General features: G+C 37.1%; 1 protein-coding gene across 1 annotated transcript in view; it reads right to left on the bottom strand.

Moving 5' to 3' along the window:
* Positions 1-3,462: 3,462 nt before the first annotated feature.
* GABA-B-R3 (gamma-aminobutyric acid type B receptor subunit 3) overlaps positions 3,463-26,042 on the bottom strand; it is a 702,393-nt gene continuing 679,813 nt past the window's right edge. Inside the window, exons 16-17 of the mRNA XM_081758156.1 lie at positions 7,928-8,105; positions 3,463-4,924 (exon numbers count right to left, since the gene is read on the bottom strand). Coding sequence (XP_081614282.1) covers positions 3,734-4,924; positions 7,928-8,105 — 1,369 coding nt within the window. The 3' untranslated portion in view covers positions 3,463-3,733. The remainder of the gene's footprint in view (positions 4,925-7,927; positions 8,106-26,042) is intronic.

Consider the following 26,042-nt stretch of genomic DNA (forward strand, 5'->3'; position numbering starts at 1 on the left):
TATGAACAATATTGCTCATTGGATCAACAATATGGATATGTTTTTCTTTAATGATATGTTCTTTCTCGTATTAATAACACTGAGATTTAAAAAATGTGATTTATCATACAAATATTAATTTGTTTTACTTGTAGGTTGCATTTCTACTTAGCTTATTTCTAAGGTGTTAATTCTGTGCTCGATTATTTATATTGCAGTATTTCTTCTGTTTAAATGTGTATTATACCTCATCTTAATATACGTAACATAAATAAAATAATGCGGTATTCCATGGAAATGATAATTTGTTTTACCCATATGCATTACTGTAAAATTTGCATATTTTAAAATGGCGGTGCGATTTTGGCTTCACATAGTGCGATTTGAGAAACCTGTTGCGTAAATCGCACCAATCGCAGACGTCTAAAATATCATCTTTTTATCATGATATATGATAAGATATCGTTATGAAATCACTGTAAAATAATTGGAAAACTATAAAGTTCAATACGATCAAAAAATCATTTTAAATTTCTTCAAACGTTTCGAATTAAAACCATTTATGTACACGGTGGAGCGATTTTGGCTACTCTCCCCTATACATAGTTAGAATTAGGATATTCTAGTATTCTTTGAATGTATGCCGAGAGAAATGGCTTGGAAAAACAAATAACCTCATTGCTACTGGAAAATGAACTAACCACTTACTTTCAACTTATCTTAAGGAAGAACTTACTGTAAATGTAATGACTAAGTCATGAACAGATTTCATAGTGAGTAAACCAGAATAACTTTCTACTACCTTCCTTAAAGTGTGATTGGAATATAACCAAAACACAACCAAGCATATACACTCATATAGAAAGTACGACTTTAACACTGACAATTAATATGATTGTTTAATCTACTTTAACCATATTAAATCTAATACAACATTAATAAAACTCTTATTTGTGACAATATGTTGTGTTAGAACTCATTTTCCCACTGATCTGTTATTATCGTAAGAAATACATCAGACACACATACATATACATCATCATCCACACCCATATAAAGACGTGGACATTTATTCACATAGGCACTACAAATAGAACATTATTGCACCATCGGATTGGTAAGTATATAATATTGTCAAGTAGTCAAGAAATGCAGAACAGGTTATAAGAATCGTAGCCTCTTATGCAGCTTCGGAGTTAAAAATGCACTTTTCTGTACACACGTACAAAGTCTAAAGACTGTGTTCAGTTCTAGAACTACAATATTTACCTAAATTTTCGCCAAATAGGCCTACTTGATGTTTTGAATTATGCATATTCTTGCTGTTAATTATTTGTTTTTACTTGTTAATAATAATACCTCTAAAGATACGCAAAAAATTAAATAAAATCTTTTGGTTTAACGTCCCACGTTTATACTGTGAGAATCAATGAAATGGTGGGACAAAGAAAGTGGGAGGAAATGGGAGAACACCGAGAAAATCCACTCACACGGTGTTTGCCTACCACACAGGCCATTTGGCGCGAACTGGGGTTGCACTAGGAGCCTCACGTACCCAAAGGGAAACACTCTACAACTGAAGAAATTTAGATTAGGTTGCTAATACCTAATAGATCATCTGTTATCTCTGAAATAATAATATGTAATATTATATAATCAGATACATTTGTCGGCGTTTTTAAACAATTTATCAAGTAACATGAAAACGATTGTATCGTATTGTTATGCAGCTTTGTACAGTCAGTGACAAAAGTTCTTTCCGTTTGGTATAATTTATTTTCGAATAATGGTGGTACGGCTGAAATGTACATAAAATTATATTCTTTTCAATTCACTGAAAACTGTATTCAAATTGTTCTTCCATTCTGAAGTTCTTTACGAAACTAATTTTTATTAAAGGGAAAGAACTTTTGTTTCTGACTGTACATCTTTATTATTACTCTACAATTGTTGTTAATCAGCATTGAAGTTTAATTTACAGTTTTTGTTTTCAGGTACATGATACATTGTTAGGGTCATCAAATCTAGGAGGCTCAGGTGGGAAAGTCATGTAGCTAGAATGAAAGGAAGTAGGAACGATTTCAAAGTCTTAACTGGAAGACCAATCGGAAAACGACCATTAGGAAGACCTAGGCGCAGATCGGAGGACAATACTAAGATGGATCTCGCAGAAATAGGAATACGAAGTAGAAACTGGATCCAGTTGGTTAAGGATAGAAGTCAGTGGAGAGCTTTTGTGAACGCGGTATTGAACCTCCAGGTTCCATAGGCCATAGAGTTACTTAGTTATTATAATAATGATGAAGTTCCAAGTACGTTAAATTAACCGATAAATATTTATCTTTGTTTTCAACCACGATTCCAAAACTGGAAAATGTGCTCAAGACACTTGTGCTATATATAACAAATATATTATGGCTGAAATTATTGCTCGAATATGGTTCTCACGCCCCAAGAAATATCATATAAATTCAACCTTACCGATACATGTTTTCCGGCTAACTTGCTCAGTTCAACAAGGATTGATTGAACAGGCTAATTCATGAAGATCCGCGTCAGTCCACTGGAAAATTGATCCAATAGATGAAATGTTTTCATACGATCGTCACTTGTTACTTCCGCATGACTGTCAAGGTACAGAAACTCGGTGTCACACGTCGTGAACGGAAGAAACAAACTGGAGCTACCAATTTGTTCTCACGATAACAATGTCAGTTGTTCAAGATTACGATCTGAACTTGATGAAATTGGAATGATATAAATTTAATCCGCTACGAAATACTTGTAAATAATAATACGCTCGAATTCAACACGTTAATTCAGCTCAAACCTGCGAAACGGCATACCGTGCATATTTAATATATACACACACACACAAAACTAGCTTCCCAAGTCAATAACGTTTTAAAAATGGTACAGCTCACAGATGACGAGAAAAACCCTAAAACAGGGGAAGCGGGGAAAGGTCAACGACACGGTCAAGCCCATTTTCAGTTTTTGAGGTCTGGTCTATACTTAGATGTCGTCTGCTACTCCGGGTAGTTATCTGTGTGCTATTCTGTGGTGTCATTTGAAACCCCTGTGCGAAAAGTGGGCGAGCCCATACCTACGTCACACTACTTCTGCTAGGGTTCTTCTCGTCATCTGTGAGCTGTACTTGAAAGCTCGGTTGCATGAATTTCTATTAGATCCACCGTATTGTTCTGATTGAACATGTTCAGGTTTTAGAATGCTGTCAAATAATCTGCGAAGAGCGTTTGTTTAGCAATGATATCAAGCTAAAACGGCTCCCTGAAGTCTTCGAATGAAGATCCAGGCATTATCGTGCAGCAGACGTTGACCAAAAACAATGAATGAAAGAGAGATTCTTTAGAAGTTATCAACAAGACAAATGTACTTTATGTTTTCAATACATTATCCCAATGCCTAAGCTACAGCGAATGTGTCTTGCAATTTTATTAACCTAAACTGCATAAGGGCTACTTTACACTTACAGAAGAACACCTTCAGTTGATGATTATTTCTTTTTTGATTCTTTTGTGCTTTGAAAAAATCTCAATCGTAATATGAAAATATACATTTTATATTGCAATTCGAGTGATACTGAATAGAATAGATAAGTATAGTTCACATGACATTCACTTTACTTAACATTTGGGAGATTTTTCCCATTAACATTCAATTTTCACTAAATATTATTTATTATTAACACATAATTACAGATGGGACCGGAAACCTATGTTGAAATTACCAATTAGGAGCATTCAGACTCAGCCCTTTGGATTGTTATTGTTAATGGTCCCATGGGGATGCCTTCAGGGGGTATTGGGGACTGATCACTAAGCACTTCCGCAGCAGTAGTAGTTACCGCATCATTTTTACTAGAATCAGTTTCCACACACCAAACATCACTATTTGGACTTAGGCTGGTAGCACGCCTTCTACTGTTATTTCTACACGTACACTTAATAACACTAGGATCTTCGGGTCCACTCGTACTTTTTCGTCTCTTGAGATCACAGCGAGGACACCCAGATGATGTGAATCCACCGATAGTACCACCAAAGTTAATACTGGCTTCCAAAGAGCGGCATTTTCCAATATCTGCCGCAAAAGTACCACCACCAGCAACGTTAACACTAGCGACACCAGGTTTCACAAGAAGGTGGGAGGAGGATACTGCATACGTTGTCGAGGAGGAAGAGCCGCGCCTGTCCTCTAAAGCATTTAAACTACAAATGCTTGTCTTTGAAGGGACTATTTTGTGCGGGAATCGCGGAGAACCTTTAGCTCGTTCTCTGAAAGACAAAGGCTGACGACCATCAACGTCACGCGAAAACGAATACTTCCTTCCGGACATAACGGAATCTCGTCTTTTGCCTTCTGCAAAGAAGTTTTGAATGCACTTGGCATTTTTATTATCACCACCTTCTGTATCACTACTACTGCTATCCTCATCATCGTCATCTTGTGTTATGCTAATAACAGGTTCGGCAAACACAACACAACTGCCATGCCGTCGTGGCTGATCATCGTTTGTAAGATCAGTGATGTCCAAAGTTTTGGGAACCAGCCCAGTTACGTAGTTCATATGATAACGCAATGCTGTTGCGATGGTGCCCGCAATGACGGGTGGCGTTTCCGGAGGAGGAGAAGCAGACGCCTTTTTCGCTTTCCAGAACTTGGTTCGATCTCTGGAACGTTCCAAACCTGACGCCAGCTGAATGAGGCGACGGAGAATATTGGAAGTAGTTCTTGGAGATGAAACTCCGACATCTTCAAGCTTTGGTTCTGAGCTAAAGTTAACATCTCGCCTCATCCCTGGGTCAGCGGATGGCCAACTTGCTCGAGGGATTGGGGGAAACACCTTGAGAAAGGAACGTCGGGGTCCTTGCTGATGAACAACTGCGTGAGCACCTTTTCCTACTGAGCCTTCCGCAGAAGCCTGTAACAGAAAAAAAACCTTGTTTACGGTTTGTATCAAAAATAGTAATTGAAATCATATAGACAAACTAAATTTATACACTACACTGCACTTGAAATGAAGCTAGATCATCCATACATCTTGTAGGTTTGTGATGTGTGGTTAGAATATTATCACTTATAAATAGTCATTTGTTGTTTGCTAGAGCAGAGGTTGCTAATTTTTAATTGAAATAGCTATCCAGATAGAGAATACCACAGAATTCATATTTTGACTTCAAACAATGTTTTTTTTTTTTTTTTTTTTTTTTTTTTTGGCAGGAAAGCAAGTAACTTTAACTTCTTTAATGCTGTGAAAAAGTTTCGTTCCGTTGGTGGCTTCCCAGTTTTGCAATATACAATTAAGCGAAAGTACTTGGTTCGTAGCCCAGTAGGAACTTTACATACTGAGTAGTGGTGCCCATCTTCAATGGCCCATGACGCCCCCCCTTATTTTTCTGATATGTCCTCTCCAAATCAAGAAGTGACTACCCTTAAGTTTAATCAATATTTTTCTCTTCTTTAGTGTTAATATCTGCCCTTTCTCCGTAACTCATAATGAATAAAATGTATTCTAGATAATTATTCAGTAAATATTTCTATCGCCTTCCCCCCCCCCCCCCGAATAAAGTATGGGAAAATACTTTGAAGTTTTTATCAGAATTCATCAGATCTTTGTAGTATCTCGGAAACAAAAAATATAAAAAGTAAGGAATAAAAATTGCTAATCATGCCCCGTATAAATACATCCCTACTCCGTTGGAATTTAATCATTCTCAGTTCAAAAGAGAATGAATTATTTTGGGGAAATTACTGTTGGTACTAGATAAAAACACACCAGTTTTAGATGGCAAAGTAAGTTTGATTAAATATCCTCTCCCCAAAATTGCACATGACCTTAAGGATGAAAAATGAAAAATTTGTAGGGATCATCCAGTATCACAGTTTCACACTAAATGGTCCATTATTTTTAATAAAGCTTACCAAGACTTGAGAGTGCTTTGGAACTCAGAATTATCGAAAATGTTCGAAGGAATGAATTTACAAACTTCCTCCCCAGCATCAAACACATTCTCCCATGAATAGTTATAATCACGCACATTAGAGAAGATTCAAGCCAGTCCCTATACATTCTTAGTTTGAGATGAAATTGCAAAATAATTTTAGACAGAAAATAAAATTAGTTTAAATATTCCGTCCCTCTGGACACCCTGATCCTAAGCAAGCATCGGGGGCAAAGACAGCTAAAAGCTCATTAGGTGTAGCCAAAAAAATTTCATATGGGTGTACAGGATGCGAATATTAAAGAAAAATCATTTGATATGGGTGTGCAGAAAGGGAATTAAAGCAGAATATTTCATATGGGTGTGCACAAAGGGAATTACAGAAGAATTTTTCATATGGGTGTGCACAGAGGTAATTAGAGAAGAACTTTTCCTCTTGGTGTGGACAAAGGTACTTAAAACTTTTCTATGGGGGCACAAAAAGGTTATTAAAGAGTAAATTTTCCTATGGCTGTGCACAAAGGTAATTACAGAAGAACTATTCATATAGATGTGCACAGAAGTAACTAAATCAAAAGGCTTCAAATGAGAGTACACAGAGGTAATTAAAGGATAACTTTTCTTATGGGTGTACACAAATGTAATTAAAGAAGAATTTCCTGGATGTGCTCAAAGATAATGAAAGGATAATATTTCGTATGGTTGTGTAGAAAAGTAATAATATTGGAACTTTTCATATGAAGTTCGCAAAGGCAATTAAAGCAGAACTTGTCATACGGGTGTGCACAAATGTAACTATAGCAGACCTTTTCTATGATTGTGTACAAAGGTAATTGCAGAAGAACTATTCATATGGGTGTGCACAGAAGTAACTAAATCAAAAGGCTTCAAATGAGAGTACACAGAGGTAATTAAAGGATAACTTTTCGTATGGGTGTACACAAATGTAATTAAAGAAGAACTTTTCCTGCATGTGCGCAAAGGTAACTAAAGGATAGTTTTTCGTAAGTTTTGTGGACAAAGGTAATTATATCGGAACTTTTCATATGTAGTGCGCAAAGGTAATTAAAACAGAACTTTTCATATGGGTATGTACAAAAGTAATTATAGAATAAGTATTCATATGCACAGAGGAAACTAAAGCAGAATTTTTCAATTGAGTGTGCACAGAGGCAATTAAAGGGTAACTTTTCGTATGGGTGTACACAAATGTAATTAAAGAAGAACTTTCCCTGAATGTGCGCTAAGATAATTAAGGGATAAATTTTTGTATGGATGTGCACAAAGGTAATTAAAGTAGAACTTTTCATATGGGTGTGCACAAATGTAATTAAAGGAGAAATTTCCAATACAGGTGTGCACAAATGTAATTCAAACAGAATTTTCCCTGTGGTTGTGAACAAATGTACTTAAAGAAGAGCTTTTCCTGGATGTGCGCAAAAATAATTATAGGATAGCTTTTCGTATGGCTGTCCACAAAAGTACTTAGAGTGCAACTTTTCATATAAAGTTCCCAAAGGTAATTAAGGCAGAATTCTAAGTTGGTACCACGCTTAGCAAACGAATGCAGTAACTATTTGCCTATACGAAAGAACAAAACGAAAGAACAGAGTATTTAATATTCCAACAGATAGACTTAATTATACGTACAATTTATATTATATTACAATTAAAAAAAAGAAATGAAATATTTAAATTTTTACGTCCTACGGATATGCCGGCTAAGCTAAAGGATATGATGATGAGAAATGAATGAAATGGTGGAATGAAGAAAGTGGGACGAAACGGGAGGACCCCGAGTAAACCCATGCACACGGTGCTTGTCCACTACACAGCTCACTCGGCGAACGAAGGGTCCCATGCACTAGAGGTGAAAGCTCTACCACTGAGCCACCGCGGCCCGAAGTTATCAAAAGAAATGGTTTGGTCCTGGAGAGAAGAAAGTGCTTTAACTTTGTTTTGGATAATAGAGTTGCCCTTACCTTTCTGGATGATTCACAAACAGAGGACGTAGACGCCGACGAGGAGTGAGGTGGTGATTCAACCAGCTGACGCTCCAGACGACAAATCTCTAAATCCAAGGAGGCCATCTCTCGCTTGTAGACACGGTTCTGTACTTCAACACGATAATGCAACTCCCGACGGTCATCAATCACAAATCTGTTAAGAAAAGATCAGACAGATGAAGCAAATCTCAGTTTGTAAAATAACATCTCAAAATAAAATACATTAGATGGTCATGGAATATATAGGTAAAATGAAGGGTTGAGAGCCAGAGTAGATTACATCCAACGACAACAAAAGAAATGAGATAATATTATCTGGCAATTTTCCCGTCTATATCACATACAGAAAACTCATAAGATACTAGAATATTCCCTGAGTATATATGATCATACTATGTGCCGACTTGGAAATACACTTAAATTACCCCCTTTCCATAACAAAATAGACAAAAATTGACGCTGCTGCTCATGAGTTATTCTGAATAGTATTGGTGAACTTAATGAAGGCTTGTTTGCAGAAAATGCACTCTGAACCATTAAAATAAAGGCTCATTTGTTTTGAAACTGTTTTTTTTTGTTTTTAATTAAAAGAATATCGACTTCTACTATAGGGACGATTACACTGGCAGCCACAGAGTAGTTTAGTTGCAATTTACTCGAACATCTCAAGTGTAATTTCCGTGCGCTGAGATTGTATATACAAGCTTTCTTGAATTCGTCCTTACTATCCATTTGAGTTGATTTTGAGTTTAACGTCCCTTTCAGGGCTATAACATCCCTTTGAGTTTAACAAGGCTATATGAAACGCGAACCTACTGATTAACGTGGAATCCGAACTACATAAGCTCCCGCAGGGAATTGAATCAGGATCTACCACGAAAAAGGCGCGTACCCTAACCACTTAGCTATTTTTACTATCCTGAATCTTTCATAAGTACCTAGATCTTATTTAGAACAGTAAATAACCAATTTCTAATTCACTATTGAGTAGAAGAAAATAACAACTCTAATAGCATTCTAGACTTGCAATAGCCTTAGTCAAGCCTTCAAGCAGTGGCGGATCTAAAAGGTAAAAACTGGGGAGGCAGCCAGAATCCAGCCTATGATAGGTATATCATGAGTTTACTATAAACTGTCAAAAATATATAAATAATAGATTCAATTATTTTTGTCACTCAAAAAACTGGGCGGGTACTAGGCCCCCCGGCGCCCGGCCCCGGGCTAGATCAAGGTTAAATTTATATATTTGCACAAGCTTGCATTTGCACGGCTGCAGAAACAAATCAAGGCTACAACAAACTTGTCAATTCCTTGATTGAAAGCTCGTCTGAGACTTGTCAATAATGTGTAATATATGACTAGCCTTAAAAATTCCTATACATTGACACATCTGCCAAATATGACTTGCTAAGGCAGTGAACTGGGAGAATCTCTAAGGGGGAGAGGTTAGATTTATATTGAAGTTGTACCACCTGATCGTGACGTAATATCACCTGGTAGTTATTGTCATCAAGGTGAAATAAAACGAGCCCTGCGGGGTTTCTAACTCCCTTCGCTCTCTGACGCTCGGTCAGCTATGTTTCGTAGCGTAAGTAAATAACTTTTTTTTTAACCAATAAAGTTGTGTGAACCTTCTAACTCCCCACTATCCTCTACAGCCCTTCGTTTCGCGAGGGCTCCATTTCTTACGCTCCCGTTGGTTCATAACCTTAATGTTTATGAAGGCTATCAGACATCTCAATCTAAATGGTGGAAGAAGCACAATTTAGGGATTATATATTACTTATATGGGAAAACGAGTATTATTTGCATCTTATTTTAATGATAGAAGTGTTATGAAAATAAAAAAACTTTCCTTGGGATGGGTTTGAACCCACCTCTTTTCATTACCAGTCTGCTATTGATTTATGCTATATGTATGCTACGTGGCGAGAAACAAACAACCCCTACCAACAAGAGCACCGATCCTGGGGGGCCCGGGGCCCCAAAGCGCATGTGAATCCCCCTGCGCTGTATTTATTAATATACAATATTTACCATAATTTGAATGTAATTTGTCTTAAAATCCTCATATGAAGGGTAAGGGGGAAAACAAGGAATGTCCATGTGTGTGCTTTATCGGGAGATTTGTCCTAACTGTTGGTGACTCTTGGTACTATTTGACTTTATATGCCATGCATACGTAGATGTAGAAATGTTCATGTAAAAAGGGGCAAAAGATTTGGATAACCCTATTCTTTTTACGCCGTTTTCAATATTAAAACGCCGTTTTCTCGAAAATAATTTTTTGTGACACTCCTTCTTTTTTCCCCATTACCCTTCAATATGCCTTCTGCATCTGAATGGGACCCCCCCAACTTTACAGAGAAATATGCGCCCTTGCTTACCAATCATAACCCTGTAATTAGCTACTATGGCTAGAATAGAGCGTAATTTAAATATATGCGTGCGCCAGGGAGCGCGCTTCCTGCCCAGTAGATCAACAGTAAGGACCGACTGACTATCAGAAAAAAATGAACAAGAAGAGGAGTAGTAGTCCCCGACGTATATCTCGCCGAGTCAGCAAAAATTTCTCGATTCTGATTGGCTGAGAGAGGTCACGTGACGTTAGGCCCCGCCCACGCGGGAAATTCAAATTTTCAGGTCACGTGGTATGACGTCATGAGTCACCCCGCGGGGAAATCCCTCACTAATTTGTTCCCTTTTATGGGTAAAATGTGTGTTTCTGATTGGTTGATAGCTGTCACATGATCTTAGACCCTACGATATTTGAAATTCGTTCCCTTTTACGGGTAAGATGAATGTTTATGATTGGCTGATAGAGGTCACGTGATCTTAGGCTCAGGGATTTTTTAAAATTCGTTCCCTTTTATGGGTAAGATGAGTGGTTTGGTACCTTGAATTTGATTGGTTGATAGCGGTCACATGATCTTAGACCCTGGGATTTTGAAATTTGGGTATCCTCTTTGATGAGTACTTTGGTACTATGATACTGATTGTCTGATAGAGGTTACATTATCTTAGACCCGCTACACGGTGAACAGGTCACATGGTATGACGTCATGTTTTACCCTTGCGGGGAAATCCATCACTAATTCATTTCCTTTTACGGGTAAGATAAGTGCTTTGGTACCTTGATTCTGATTGGATGATAGAGATCACGTGATTTTAGGTCCTAGGATTTTTGAAATTAGGGTGTCCTTTCTGATGTATACTTTGGTATTACGATACTGATTGGAAGATAGAAGTCACATGATTTTAGACCCATCACACGGTGAACAGAATACGTGGGAAAACCCCTCACTCATTTGTTTCATTTTATGGATAAGATGAATGTTTTGGTACCTCAATTTTGATTGGAGGATAGAAGTCACATAATCTTACCCTCACCCCAATGCTAGACATTCAGAGTGGTATGACAGTGATCACCCTCGACCTGGATTTTTTTTTTAATGGTTATCCTTTTTGGTACCTTAAAGTTCCCGTGGAGGGTTCAACCCATCCTTAAATAACCCTTTTTTGGTATCATGATATTGTACTGAAGTTTACATTAAATATTATCATTCTCTTTGACAGATAAGATGATTACCAGCTTTTTTACCTTGATGGAGATCCTGTCCTTGAATTAGTAGCCTATGTCTCTGGAAGTAACAATGGTGAAAGAGGGGTGTTGCTTGTAGATTTCTTATAACACATTGTTGTGAGTTTAAGCGATTTTTTAAACGCTCAGTAAGCGCTTCATTAATGGAAACAGTGTTGCCAGATTTTTTCTTACCTAAACTGCTCCGATTCTTTTCGAAACGGTTCCGCAGAGTGCAAGAAATTTTAAACTAAAAATTTTTCGAACTAAAAAATTTCAAAACTAAAAAATTTTAAACAAAAATTTTCAAACAAAAAAATTTTCGAACTAAAAATTTTGAAACAAAAAAAAGTTTCAAACAAAAAATTTTCGAACCCAAAAAAAATTTCGAACTAAAAAAATTGAAACAAAATTTTGTCGAACTAAAACATTTTTAAAAACAAAAGTTTCGAACTAAAGATGTAAATCACATCTAAAAATTTTCAAATCAAACTTTTTATCGAACTAAACTTTTAAAATTTTCGAACTAGAAATTTAAACCAAGTTTAAGAAAAAATCCTAAGAAATGTTTTTTCAGGAATCGAACTCAGGTCTTTCAAACCAAAGATGTGTATGCTAACCGCTTAAATGAATTCGGTTTTAATCGATTTTGGTGGGTTTCGAACCATGGTCCTTGAAAAGGATACACATATACTTTAAGAAAATAAATCTGACAGTGTAACGCTTCTCAAATCAAACTTTTTATCGAACTAAACTTTTAAAATTTTCGAACTAGAAATTTAAACCAAGTTTAGAAAAATCCTAAGAAATGTTTCTCCAGGAATCGAACTCAGGTCTTTCAAACCAAAGATGTGTATCCTAACCGCTTAGCTATGAATGAATTCGGATTTAATTATGCTTGGTGGGTTTCGAACCATGGTCCTTGAAAAGGATACACATATACTTTAAGAAAATAAATCTGACAGTGTAACGCTTCCGTTCGTGGATTAAAATAAAATGCTGATAGACTTTTTTGTGTGACGACATAGAAGCACATATGATTGAAAAAATGCAAACGTCAGCGGATCGCATTACCGTACTTTTGTTTTACTACGAACGTGTCAGCATGATTCATGGAAAAAAAGCAAACATTGACATTCTCGTATGGAATATGATGAAAATGAAATGTCGTCACAGTTACGACAAGTAGTGACATGATCCTGGCAGAAGGGAATTGGCATCGGAATTGCGATACTATTGAGAAACGTGAATGACGTCACGATCGATTGTTACACATCGTTTTGGTTCGTGATTCATGACAAAAGCAGCGAGCGTTTTGATTGGTTCGTTGTGATGTCATTTTATAAATTTCCTCGTTTCTGATTGGCTGACGGTGACATCGTTTTCGCAGCGACCTAAATAAAAATCTAAATTTCATTTTTCAAATCCTACACCGCTCTCAACTATCGTGTGAGAAGGTCTGTTCTTGAAAAGTGTCTTTATTTAAGAAGCTTTACTACACCGACTTTTTGTTCATTGAATTTGAGGTAAGTTCAGTGAGATTTTATTTTTCACACAAGATTCGAAAATCATTTTTATTTTATATTTGTGGGCGGATCACGAATACACTGTTTTACTTTTAGTACGAAATATTTAGACTATGAAGAAATTAGTGGAATGGGAAAGTGGGAGTACGAATCAGGAACCTCCACACATTAAAAGTAACCACGATAAACGATATGGTTTAGCGTCCCTTCAGCTTAATGTTGAATGTGAACTCCCGTCGGGAATTGAACCATGGCCAGAAAAAATGTGTGCGCTTAGTTTTGAAAAGAATGCATTACAAAATTTCAGAAACTATGCCTGAGAATAATATGGTTCGATTCCCTTTGAAAGCATTAGCGGCCCCTTCAGCTTAACGTGATATTCGAGCAATCACCTGGGATTGAACCAAGGCCAGAGGCGTGTACGTCAACCATTTAGCTTAGTTTTGAAAAGAATGTATGATAACGCGTGAGAATATTAAATTTCAGAAAAGGCTTGACAGCGATCCGATGTGGGAAAGCAAACCCCACCGAGGATTGAACCAGAGCCTTCCACGTTAGAAAGCATGTACGCTAACCGCTTAAATAAAAAAGAGTGCATGAATATTTGGTTAAAAGATTTACGCTATACAGATTTTGTTTTGACAATTACGTATGAGTAACGTTAATGGTTGGTGAATCTCTTCAACTTGCAAACGCATCATTTAAAGGTCGTTGTGAGTAGAAAAAAAAATGCTTACGCATGCTTTATCACATCTCAGTACTGTTGAAACATTCATTCATTTCATGCATTCTTTTTTTTATCACTATAGAATGGTAGGTCAGTTACATGCTGATGTAATGGTCTCGAGTTTGACAGCAATAAAACACACATTTCAGTAACATAATTATTTAAAAAAAAAACTTTGATTTCTAGTACACGTGCTTTCATAAGGAGATTCTGAACGTCACCGCCAGGAATCAAACTCAGGACCTTTACATGAATTGCTTAGTTAAGAATTTATCATGAATGTTATGATTTCCCGGGCTAAGCGGTTAGCATACGCGCCTTTGGCGTGGGAGACCAGGGTTCGATTCCCGGCGGGGAGCTCATGTGGTTCGGATTCCACGTTAATCAGTAGGTCCACGTCTCATATAGCCTCGCTGCTGAAAGGGACGCTAAACTAAAAAATCAAAAAATCAACTCAAATTCACGCTGCTCAATTCCTTTTTTCCCATTACATATTTGTTTTACCGTACCTGTTTGTTGTTTTTATTTTTTAACCATGGCCGAATCGGGTTTTACTGTTCGCAATGAAATCACTCGACATTATAGACGATTTATGTACGTTTATGTATTATGAGGTGTGCACGTCAGTCATTTAGCTTAGTTTTGAAAAGAATGTATGATAACGCATGAGAATATTAAATTTCAGAATAGGCTTGACATGCCCCGACGTGGAAAGCAAACCCACCGAGGCTTGAACCAGGACCTTCCACGTCCGAACCATGTACGCTAACCGCTTAGTCACAATAATAAAAAAAAAATACGCTATACAGATTTTGTTTCGACAATTACGTATGTGTATCGTTAATGTTTGATGAATCTCTTCAACTTGCAAGCGCATCATTTAAAGGTCGTTGTGAGTAGAAAAAATGCTTACGCGTACTTTCTAACATCTCAGTACTGATGAAACATTCATTCATGCATTCTTTTTATCACTATAGAATGATAGGTCAGTTAAATGCTGATGTAATGGTCTCGAGTTTGACAGCAATAAAACACTCATTTCAGTAACATAATTATTTAAAAAAAAACTGATTTCTAGTACGTGTGCTTTCATAATGAGATTCTGAACGTCACCGCCAGGGAATCAAACTCAGGACCTTTACATGAATTGTTTAGTTAAGAATTTATCATAAACGTTATGATTTCCTGTTTATCAGGTGATTAAGATTTTTCTTTCTTCTTTTCTTTTGTAGTAAATTCACGCTGCTCAATTCCTTTTTTCCCCACATTACATATTTGTTTTACCGTAATTGTACCTGTTTGTTTGTTTTCTCCTTTTATTAACCATGGCCGAATCGGGTTTTACTGTTCGCAATGAAATCACTCGTCATTATAGACGATTTAACATCGAGGGCAGAATGCTCGAAATTCAATTCAACGCACCGCCCGTAGGAACCGATATCATACAGTATGTACATAATAGTTTCCAAGCAATGCTGGACCATTTGTTAGCCAATGTCGACGATGAGGCGATGGTTGGTTTATCTGTAATATCACCACGCAATACCAATAAACCATTTTGGGTGAGTTTTCGCCAAGCACGAAACTTGACACTGGAAACGATGTGGGCCTCCTTTGAAAGAGTGTTACAAAGTAACAATGCATTTCTCCTGCACGAGCCATTCACCGTTCATTTTCATCGTGTGGATATTCCACGTGGCTATGGCGGTTTGCGGCAAGGAGTACTTCAAAATGAAGAATTGTTACGTAGCAAGCGAGGGATTGTACGTGTAAGAAATCAAGATTCAAGGTGCCTGGCGTACGCCCTTGTTATTGCTATTGGCCTGAAAAAATACAAGAATGTAGATGTCAAACGACATAAGCAGTATCAAAATCAGAGAAAATGTATTGTGGACCAAGAAGTCGATGCGTTATGTGCAAATGCAGGAGTGAATTTGGATCATGGTGCCAGTGTAAATGAAATACGACAATTCCAGGCATACCTCAAAGAATATAAAATTACTGTGTATACCAGTTTCACAGGCCGTGATATCATGTACGAGGGGCCCAACGACGAAAATCGCACTCCCATAAATTTGATTTGTTTGGCTGGCCATTTTGATATCATCCAATCTTTAACTGCTTGTTTTGCAACCAATTTCTACTGTGAAGCGTGCCATAAAAAGTATAGTAAACGTAATGAACATGTGAAAAATTGTCCTGTAACGTGCTCCAAATGCTTACAGAGACCACTATGCGACAAGAACCAAACGCCGGTATTATGCAACGACTGCAATCGTCAATTTTACGGCGAAGAATGTTTTAATAATCATCGTAATATTGTATATCATCATGGGGAACCTGTATGCAAAATGGTGAAGCAATGTACTAGATGCTACAGAGTATATTCTTTTGTGCATACAGGACAACGACTTCATGATTGTAATGAGATCTTTTGCAATGTTTGTAAGAAGATTGTTCCGGGATCACATCAATGTTTTATGCTTCCTGATCGACAATGCTTGAAACCAGGTGTTCCTTCACTCATGCACGCAAAGAAAGCCTTGTTGATATTCTATGATATAGAATCTATGCAGGACACGAATATTGATGATAATACGTATGTACACATTCCAAATTTATTGGTTGCACAACAAGTATGTTGTGCATGTGTTGAAAACGATAATATCCAGCAGTCTTGCAGTACGTGTGGTCAGCGCCAGCATATTTTCCAAGGAGAGGATCCAGTTTATGATTTTCTTCAGTACTTGCGGGAACGTCGTCCCAATATAAATAGGATTTTCTGTGTCGCGCACAACTCGAAGGGCTACGATGGACATTTCATCCTAAAGACCATGGTAGAACAATGCCAATGGAGACCTGACGTCATATTAAATGGGACCAAGATACTGAGTTTAACCTTGAATAATCTGACGTTCATTGACTCGTTGAACTTCCTACCTATGGCATTAAGTAAATTGTCAAAAGCGTTCAATTTACCCGCAACCAAAGGCTACTTCCCGCATTTCTTCAACACCAAGGAGAATCAATCGTATATTGGACCACTTCCAGAAACAAAGTATTATGGTGCAGATGAAATGGCCGTCGAAGACAGAAACAAGTTCATGCATTGGTACAACGATCATCGTAATGACACGTTTGATTTCCAGAAAGAAATTATCAAGTATTGTATTCAAGATGTTAATGTACTGCGACAAGCATGCGTTTCGTTTATGACGTCATTTGAAACAGAAACCAAAGTGAATCCCTTCTTGGAGACGATCACGATTGCCAGTGCTTCCAATCTAGTATTCCGCCGGAATTTCCTCAAACCCAACACCATTGGAATTCTACCGGCACATGGCTATCGATGGAGAAGTACCCAATCGATCGCTGCAATGCAATGGCTGGCCTACATTGAAAAAACCGAAGAAAAACAAATCTTACATGCGGCCCGACAAAAAGAAGTGTTTATTGCGGGATTCCATGTTGATGGCTACTACCAAGATCCTGAGACGTTAGAGGAGCACGTCTACGAGCATGCTGGCTGCTTTTATCACGGGTGTAAAGTATGTTTTACTACAGGCCGTAATCAGCCCATCTACAGCAATCCAGAAGACACCATGGAATTCCGTTATGAACGAACGCAAAGAAAAAATGCAAGACTGCGTGAATTGGGGTACATTGTACATGAAATGTGGGAGTGCGAATTTAATCAGTTCTTAAAACAAAATCCTGCAATGGCGACGTATCTGAAGAATCACCCGTACATGAACCACAGACCATTAAATCCAAGAGATAGCTTTTTTGGAGGAAGGACCAATTGCGTGAAATTGTACCACCAAGTCGATGAAAAAGCGGGAGAAGTAATAAAATATTACGATATTGTCTCGCTTTATCCTTACATAAATAAGTGTGCTAAATACCCTGTAGGCCATCCTAGAATTTATCTACAGGGTGATGAAAATATACCATCAATAAATAAAGTCAATGGTCTAATCAAAATGTCGATATTACCAAGTCGCCATCTTTATCATGGTCTCCTGCCTTACCGATGTAACAAGAAACTACTCTTTCCACTGTGTGCTGCGTGTGCCGAAGAAATGAACCCAGACCCTACAGCAACGTGTACGCACAACGATCAGGAGCGGTGCCTCACTGGAACATGGGTATCATATGAAATCCAGAAAGCAATAGAATTAGGATATCAACCGGTGGAAATTTTTGAAATTTGGGACTATGACATTGAACAATATGATCCCATCACGAAAACAGGTGGCTTGTTCACGGAATATATCAATACGTTTTTGAAATCAAAAATGGAAGCGTCTGGCTGGCCCAGTTCCTGTGTGACCGAAGAAGACAAATCAAAATTCATACAAACCGTCCTGGAGCGTGAAGGTATTGCATTGGATCCGACCAAAATTGAAAATAATCCTGCACGAAGAAGTTTATCTAAGCTTTGTGGGAACTCTCTATGGGGAAAGCTTTGCCAGCGTACAAACTTTAGCCAGACCACAATTATTGATCGGCCGGAAGAATTTTATGAAAAACTCACTTCCCCCGACATTAAACTCCATCAAATTGTACCCATCAATGATACGATGATGTATGCGTTCTGGGAGTACAATGAACATGTGCCTGTTCAAAACCGAAACACCAATGTCGTGTTAGGTGCATTTACAACATGTCAGGCACGTCTGGAACTGTACAAGTACCTGGAAATGTTGCAGGAACGTGTTTTATATTTCGACACGGATTCTGTAATATTTACGGAGAAGCCCGGGGAGCCAACCATTGAACCTTCAACGTACTTGGGATGCTTATCGAATGAGATGGAGTCTTACGGACCACGAGCATACATCAAAACATTTGTCAGTGGAGGACCAAAAAATTACAGCCTAGAAATATACAATCCGGATACCAACGTCACCAGCTACATATGCAAAATTAGAGGATTTACATTAAACTACAATGCAGGACAACAATTAAATTTCAACACGCTAAAAGAAATGATTACAAATCAATGCCGTGGACAAGTCACCATCACTATCCCCCATAAGATATGCAGGACCAAAGACCATACCATCGTCACACGCAAAGAAGAAAAAATGTACAGTATCCAGTACACAAAACGTCGATTTAAAGAATTCAATTCCTACGATACGGTTCCGTACGGGTACGTTAAAAAACAGAAGATGGAACTGGAAAAAGAAGATGAAGAAGAAAAAACTGTAAATACCCAATAAGGCCGCCATTTCTTTTTCCTTTTCTTCTTTCCCTTCCTTAACCACAAAGCAGCAACACCAAGAAGAAAATGAAGTACCCACAAGAGTTCATAAACCATCAACAACACCATCAGTGGAAGAAATGCAGAATCTCGTACCCAAGGGGGAACCTTGACCATAAAGGTGCAACAGCTAGAAAAATGCAGTACCCAGAAAAAAAAGTTCGTAAACATCCATCAGTGGATGAAATGTACCCGAGGAGGAAGATGAGCCTAAACAGATCCATCATTTACGAGTAAGTTTTATTTCTCTCTTATCAATATTGACTCATTTTTATTGTTTCAGGAAAAAAGAGAATTCATAAAGTAATCCGTCGTTTCTTCTTTTTCTTTACAGGATACGTCTGCAACATTCGAAGATGATGACGCGTCCAACATATTCATTAACTCGATCCTGTATTTATTATGTTAATAAACATGTATAGGAAGAGCACATACTTTTCGTTAAAATACAACAAGTTGAAAAAAAATATGTTTTATTATTTCTTGAAACCCTGAACACTTGTTTTCAAATCATGGTAATCTTGAAAATTTAAGGTGAAAAATATATCCAAGATTTGGTTTACATGATTTTGTTCGAAAAATAATTAAAGAATTTTTTTAGTGTCCAAAATTTGATTTTTAATTTAGTTCGAAAAAATTTGGATTTGAAAATTTTTAGATGTGGTTTACAACTTTAGTTCGAAACTTGTTTTTAAAAATTGGTTCGAAATTTTTTGAAATTTTTTTGGTTCGAAAATTTTTTGTTCGAAAAATTTTTGATCTGAAAATTTAGTTCGAAAGTTTTTAGTTTAAAATTTTTTGTTCAAAAAAAAATTGTTTAAATTTTTAGTTCGAAAATTTTTTGTAATTTTTGTTTCAAAATTTTTAGTTCGAAAATTTTGTTTGAAACTTTTTGTTTGAAATTTTTTTTTGGTTCGAAAATTTTTAGTTTTGAAATCTTTTTAGTTCGAAAAATTTTTAGTTTGAAAATTCTTGCACTCTGCGGAACCGTTTCGAAAAGAATCGGAGCAGTTTAGGTAAGAAAAATCTGGCAACACTGTTTCCATTAATGAAGCGCTTACTGAGCGTTTAAAAAAAATCGCTGAAAATCACAACAATGTGTTATAAGAAATCTACAAGCGACACCCCTCTTTCACCATTGTTACTTCCAGAGACATAGGCTACTAATTCAAGGACAGGATCTCCATCAAGGTAAGAAAACTGGTAATCATCTTATCTGTCAAAGAGAATGATAATATTTAAGGTAAACTTCAGTACAATATCATGATACCAAAAAGGGTTATTTAAGGAGGAGGTTGAACCCTCCATGGGAACTTTAAGGATAACCATAAAAGGGGACAAAATTCTAAAATCCAGGATCACCGACATATCGCTCTGTATTTCCCTCATGGACTGGGGGGGGTAAGATCATGTGACTTCTATCCACCAATCAAAATTGAGGTACCAAAACACGCATCTTACACATAAAATAAAACAAATAAGTGAGGGGTTTTCCCATGTAACCTGTTCACTGTGTGGCGGGTCTAAAATCATGTGACCTCTATCAACCAATCAGAATCGAGATACCAAAGTATACATCGGAAAGGACACCCTAATTTCAAAAATCCTAGGACCTAAAATCACGTGATCTCTATCATCCAATCAGAATCAAGGTACCAAAGCACTTATCTTACCCATAAAAAGGGAACGAATTTTTTTTTAAATCCCAGAGCCTAAGATCACGTGACCTCTGTCAGCCAATCATCAGCGTGGTACCAAAGCATTCATGTTACCCATAAAAGGGAACGAATTTCAAATATCCCAGGGTCTAAGATCACGTGACCTCTGTCAACCAATCAGAAACACACATCTTACCCGTAAAAGGGAACAATTTTCAAAAATCTTGGTGAGGGATTTCCCCGCAGGGTGACTCATGACGTCATACCACGTGACCTGAAAATTTGAATTTCCCGCGTGGGCGGGGCCTAACATCACGTGACCTCTCTCAGCCAATCAGAATCGAGAAATTTTTGCTGACTCGGCGAGATATACGTCGGGGACTACTACTAGAGGAAAATTAACTTTTTGTTCAATGTCAAACAGTTATGCCCATCAGAATAAAGGAGATGGGTCAATAATAAAAGGGAATGATTGGGAAATTAAATTATTGTACTTTACCACTGGAACCGAACCCGTGATCAGTACACCAATGCTTGCCACCAAATCAGAAGGTACTGGGACTGTTCTTGAGTTGCTAGTCATGAGGTCAAATAATGATGAAATACAGAAATTTAGAAAACTCTTCAATGACAATCAGCAACTAACGAGGAAAAAATGTTTTGGAGACCCGTTAAAATACGTACTATGTTAAGCCTTTGATCGCTGATTTGATGCTGTTAATGCCACAAAATTACATCTTTAATAGATTCCTTAGAATGGTTATAGAGCATTACAACACATACGTTCAATATGTACAAAGAGTAGTTCGTTCTAAATTGCACCAGATGTCTCTTTCGCCAGTTAAACATCGTTTCCTGCTTCTGGGTGACATCTTGTGCGCAATTTGTTAACTACGTGCACTGTACGTACGTATTAGCAAAGTCAAGATACGCTTCTAACTTCGGAATGGACGGCTATTTTAAATAATATTTTCTATTGTTTCAAATTGTCTATATTTTTGCAGTATTTTTGACGCCTAAACAATATGTTACAATCTCATACGGGACGGAAGATACGCGTCTAACTTCCGAATGAAGAACATTCTAAATAAAAATTCGTCACGGATTATTCACTTTAATAGGTTATGAAGTTCCTTCTCTTAGCATTTGTAGTCTCTAGATTGAAATTTATTTTTTAAAAAAATGTAAATTTTCGTGAAAGGTAAAAAATACGTGGGAGAGATACGAAGACTGTAGTGACATATATCGGCAAAACTTGTCCCTTTACACTAACCAATCGCGGAGCGTTAAACTGAAAGATTTCATTTCATTTTAATGAGGGGAAATTGACACCATTTTGGAGGGAAATGATGAATTTGAGGGAAATGATGAATTGCGCACAAACATTTGGAGGAATGAGGACCTCTGACAATATCCAATAGTAAACTTTGCGCAGTACCCAGTGGAACTCGAACAAGAAAATATGCAACTCCAGATATTTATTATTGTTTCTCTTCACAGTGACTCCACACCAGAACACCTCAGCCTTAGACTGTATTGTTGGTTACCATGTTTTATACAATTTCCTTGTATAACAATGAAACTAGCTTCACCTAAATTTCTTAATTACGAAAGTCTCGCCTCGAAGAGAAACCAGCCCGGTCGTGGCTCGTCGTCCGCGATCCTTCGGCTTTCTTCGGAGGACACGAAGCGACACGAAGTTGATCAGAACCAAGGGAAATTTTGTAGAAAGCAGTAGAAGCACGGCATGGCACGACTTGTATATGTAAATAGTCGCGGCCGTGGCACAGAAGGAGCATGCCAGGAAATGCAATGGGCACTGCACATACAGGGTGATTATAATTGAAGTCCTACTTTCAAAATGCTGTAAAAAAAAAAAAAAAGATACACTGGCCAGAATAACTTCAAATTTGAACTAAATATACTTGAAGAAGGAGGAAGGGGGAAGCGGTATGCCATAAGAAAAATAAGTTCCAAAATGTATCAATAGATTGCACTGCAAACGGCATAACGAAACTGGATTCGGCTCCAAGTGACATTTTGAATCGAAATACGACGGCTTTGACATGAATTGCACATTAAACCAACTATATAGCTCGTCCATAGTCAAGTCTGTACTGTGGTTGCTTATCGGCTTTTACTTCTGCGTACTTATCCCCTTAAACAGAACAGATTTTACTACTGTACTTTATCTTAAAGAATGTTAAATATTTACCGACGATACAAAAATAACTTTTGTAACTTCTCTTTTCCTTATAAAGTATTTAATTAGCTTTTAATGACTAGTTTTTGTTTTTTAAACTCGAAGGGGGAAGGCACAAGAAGCCTAACGGCTGCTAAAACGTAGCTGGTGCATTTTCACGTGACTAAAACTGTCTGCTCAAAGATACTGTTGCCAACTGAAGAGAAATTTCAACGTAGTGTCAACCTACATTCGTGCGCTCATTAGTATTGTCACTTGCACTGATTTTAAATACGAAAAAAGGTAGCTAAAAAGAAATAAAAGTATGGCCAGAAAGAATTGAATGAAATCTTTATGATTTTAAGAAAAAGGAAAATGTTACATCCAATCTCCTTTTCTTTTTTTTTCTATCTCAACCAAAGAAAAATATTTTAATCAAAAAAAGGAAAGAGAGCGGAAAAGTTGTTGCAGCTTAACGCGAGATTCGAACAACTTGTGTCCTCACCGGGAATCAAACCAGGACACTTGGATTACAAGGCGGCGAGCGTAACCACTCATCCACGGGGGCACACTGAATAAAATAGACAGTAATAATTTCAGAGGATGATCTGCGGTATGTGTTTTCAAGTACTTCAGTTTTATTATTATTATTATTATTATTATTATTATTATTATTATTATTATTATTATTATTATTATTATTATTATTATTATTATTATTATTGGCTTGTAGCCGAATCAACTTTCGTTATGGCGCCTTACAGCGCCATGTATTGATACACTTTGGAAACATTTTTGTCCTTATGCCATACCGTCCCCCCCCCCTTCTTCAAGTATATTCAGCTCAAATTTGAAGTCATTCTGACTAGTGATTCTTTTTTCTTGTCTTTTTTTTATTTTTTTACAACATTTTGAAAGTGAGACTGTAATTATAATCACCCTGTGTGTGTGAGTTAACTTTAACACGCGCTCACAACGATGACCAATGTTTTTAAAATAAGGTTGCAGTGGGACTATCTTTTGCCACACTGGGTCACAAGTCTTACAATGGGTATTGGTGCAGTCATGATCCAGCTACCGGTACTTTTCTTGCGTCTTCAATATTTACGAATGGTTCAAATCATATGCGTAGCCAGATATATTCAGTGGGGAGAGGGTGGAATATGCCACAAATCTAAAAGTAATAATAACCTCGTTCCTATTCCATTTCACAGAATATTCTCTCATATTTCAGACACTGTTTCTCTCCACACAAACGCATAAAGAATATTAATATACAGCGTGGTCCGGAAGTGGGCGTACCCCTAATTGGTGTTTTCTGACGGTTTTAGATTTTACCCACATTTGTTTGGTAACATTGCTTGGCATTGTCTGGCAACATTGCTATCCATGTACATTTCTGCTGTTTTCTGCTTGGTAACAGTTATTTGCAGTGAAGTTGGAGTAATCCACAATGTGTGATCAAAGTCCATATAGCATCTTCACCAGCTCCCGTTGCCTGGCCTCCAAGAAGTCCCGATCTGACCCTACTAGACAATGCTCTCTGTGGTTTCATAAAGCAACAAGTAATAAACACTCGATATCACACAACGCAGGAATTATGAGCAGCTGTGGAACACGCCTTCACCCTCATGATTCCGGAGTATCTCAGCAAAACATCTGCGAGAACTTGGCGCAGAATTCAGCTATGTTACGACGTGGATGGTGATCATACCGATGTTTATGACTCTTAAAACTCTTAAGACTTCAAGGTAACTGTGTACAGACATTCTATCATAACTAACACCATTCTGTTGAAACTAAACGGGGAGGAGATACGCACACTTGCGGACCACCTCAACAACAAAGAACCAGTTGAGAACGTTCCAAGAGCATTGCCAGAACGAATTCAAAAACTATTTTTCTTATTAACTTTTACAGGCTTTATTCCAATTGTTCTATGTACACTCATGTCCAAAATGTACACTCATGTACACTCATATCTATAACTATCTTCTTGTAAGAATATAATTTGATTATTATTTTGCAGGGTAATTTTAATACTGATACTATGTGTAACTATAATCAGGAAATGTATATTTGTGGTAAATTTCATAGGAAAAGAATCATAAATATGAAAATTAGAATGAGTAAAACAAAATGTTGCTAAATGGACAAAAAAGTTTTATTTTTGTTTTATTGTTCTTATTTACAGCTCTTTTGACATGAAATTTGCCACATACATGTCTTTGCTAATTATACACATACTAACATTATAAGAAATACCTGGCCAATTCGTTATCAAATTATATTCCTACAACAACATATTTATAGACATGCGACAATAATTTTGGACATGAGTGTACATTATTATTATTATACTTATTAAACAATTCTTTTAATATATCTACATATTTATAATTTCCTTGAGTACTAAATTTTATCCACATGTTTTGTTTTAGAGTTCTGTTAAAAAGTTCTACAATGTGTTGTTTTACGAAGACACATACTCAAAAAGAAGGGATCAAAATTGAAAAAAAAAAAAGATCGTAAAATTTCTTCTTTCTATGGTTCCCGAGATATGGCTCCTTTGAATCCCCCAAAGTCGAAATCTTTTCGACCAAAATCTCGGGAACAGTAAGAGTGACCCGAAAAATTCCATCATTTGCTTGAGATAGTTTTTGATGGTCTATTGAATTGAGGGCTCAAAATTGAAAAATTCCTAAATAACAGACACACACACACAAACAGACATAGAGGGTGTTATGCAGAGTCGTTCTGACGCGTGATTAGTGCCATACTAAAGAGTTCGACTAACATATTTCCTGCAGTAGTCAGGCCTTTAGTATGACGCTAATCATACGTCAAAACGACTCTGCATAAGACCCAGAGAATTCAGTAATGAATTTCTAAGTTCTAACGAAGTTCGTTGAAAGTAATCTTCTAGAAGGCTAATAAACATGTTTATATTTAAAGAAAAAAATGAAATGAAATCTTTGAGTTTTACGTCCCACGTTTATGCCGGCTAGGCTAAAGGAGACTGTGATTATGAGAAATGAATGAAATGAAGAAAGTGGGAGAACCCCGAGGAAACCCACTAACACGGTGTTTGTCCACCACAAAGATCGCTTGGCGGGAGCAGGGTTTGAACCCAGGACCCCATGCACAAG

Source organism: Thermobia domestica, chromosome 5, assembly GCF_964235325.1.
Source record: "Thermobia domestica chromosome 5, izTheDome1.hap1.1, whole genome shotgun sequence".
In the NCBI taxonomy this organism is placed as follows: Eukaryota; Metazoa; Arthropoda; class Insecta; order Zygentoma; family Lepismatidae; genus Thermobia; species Thermobia domestica.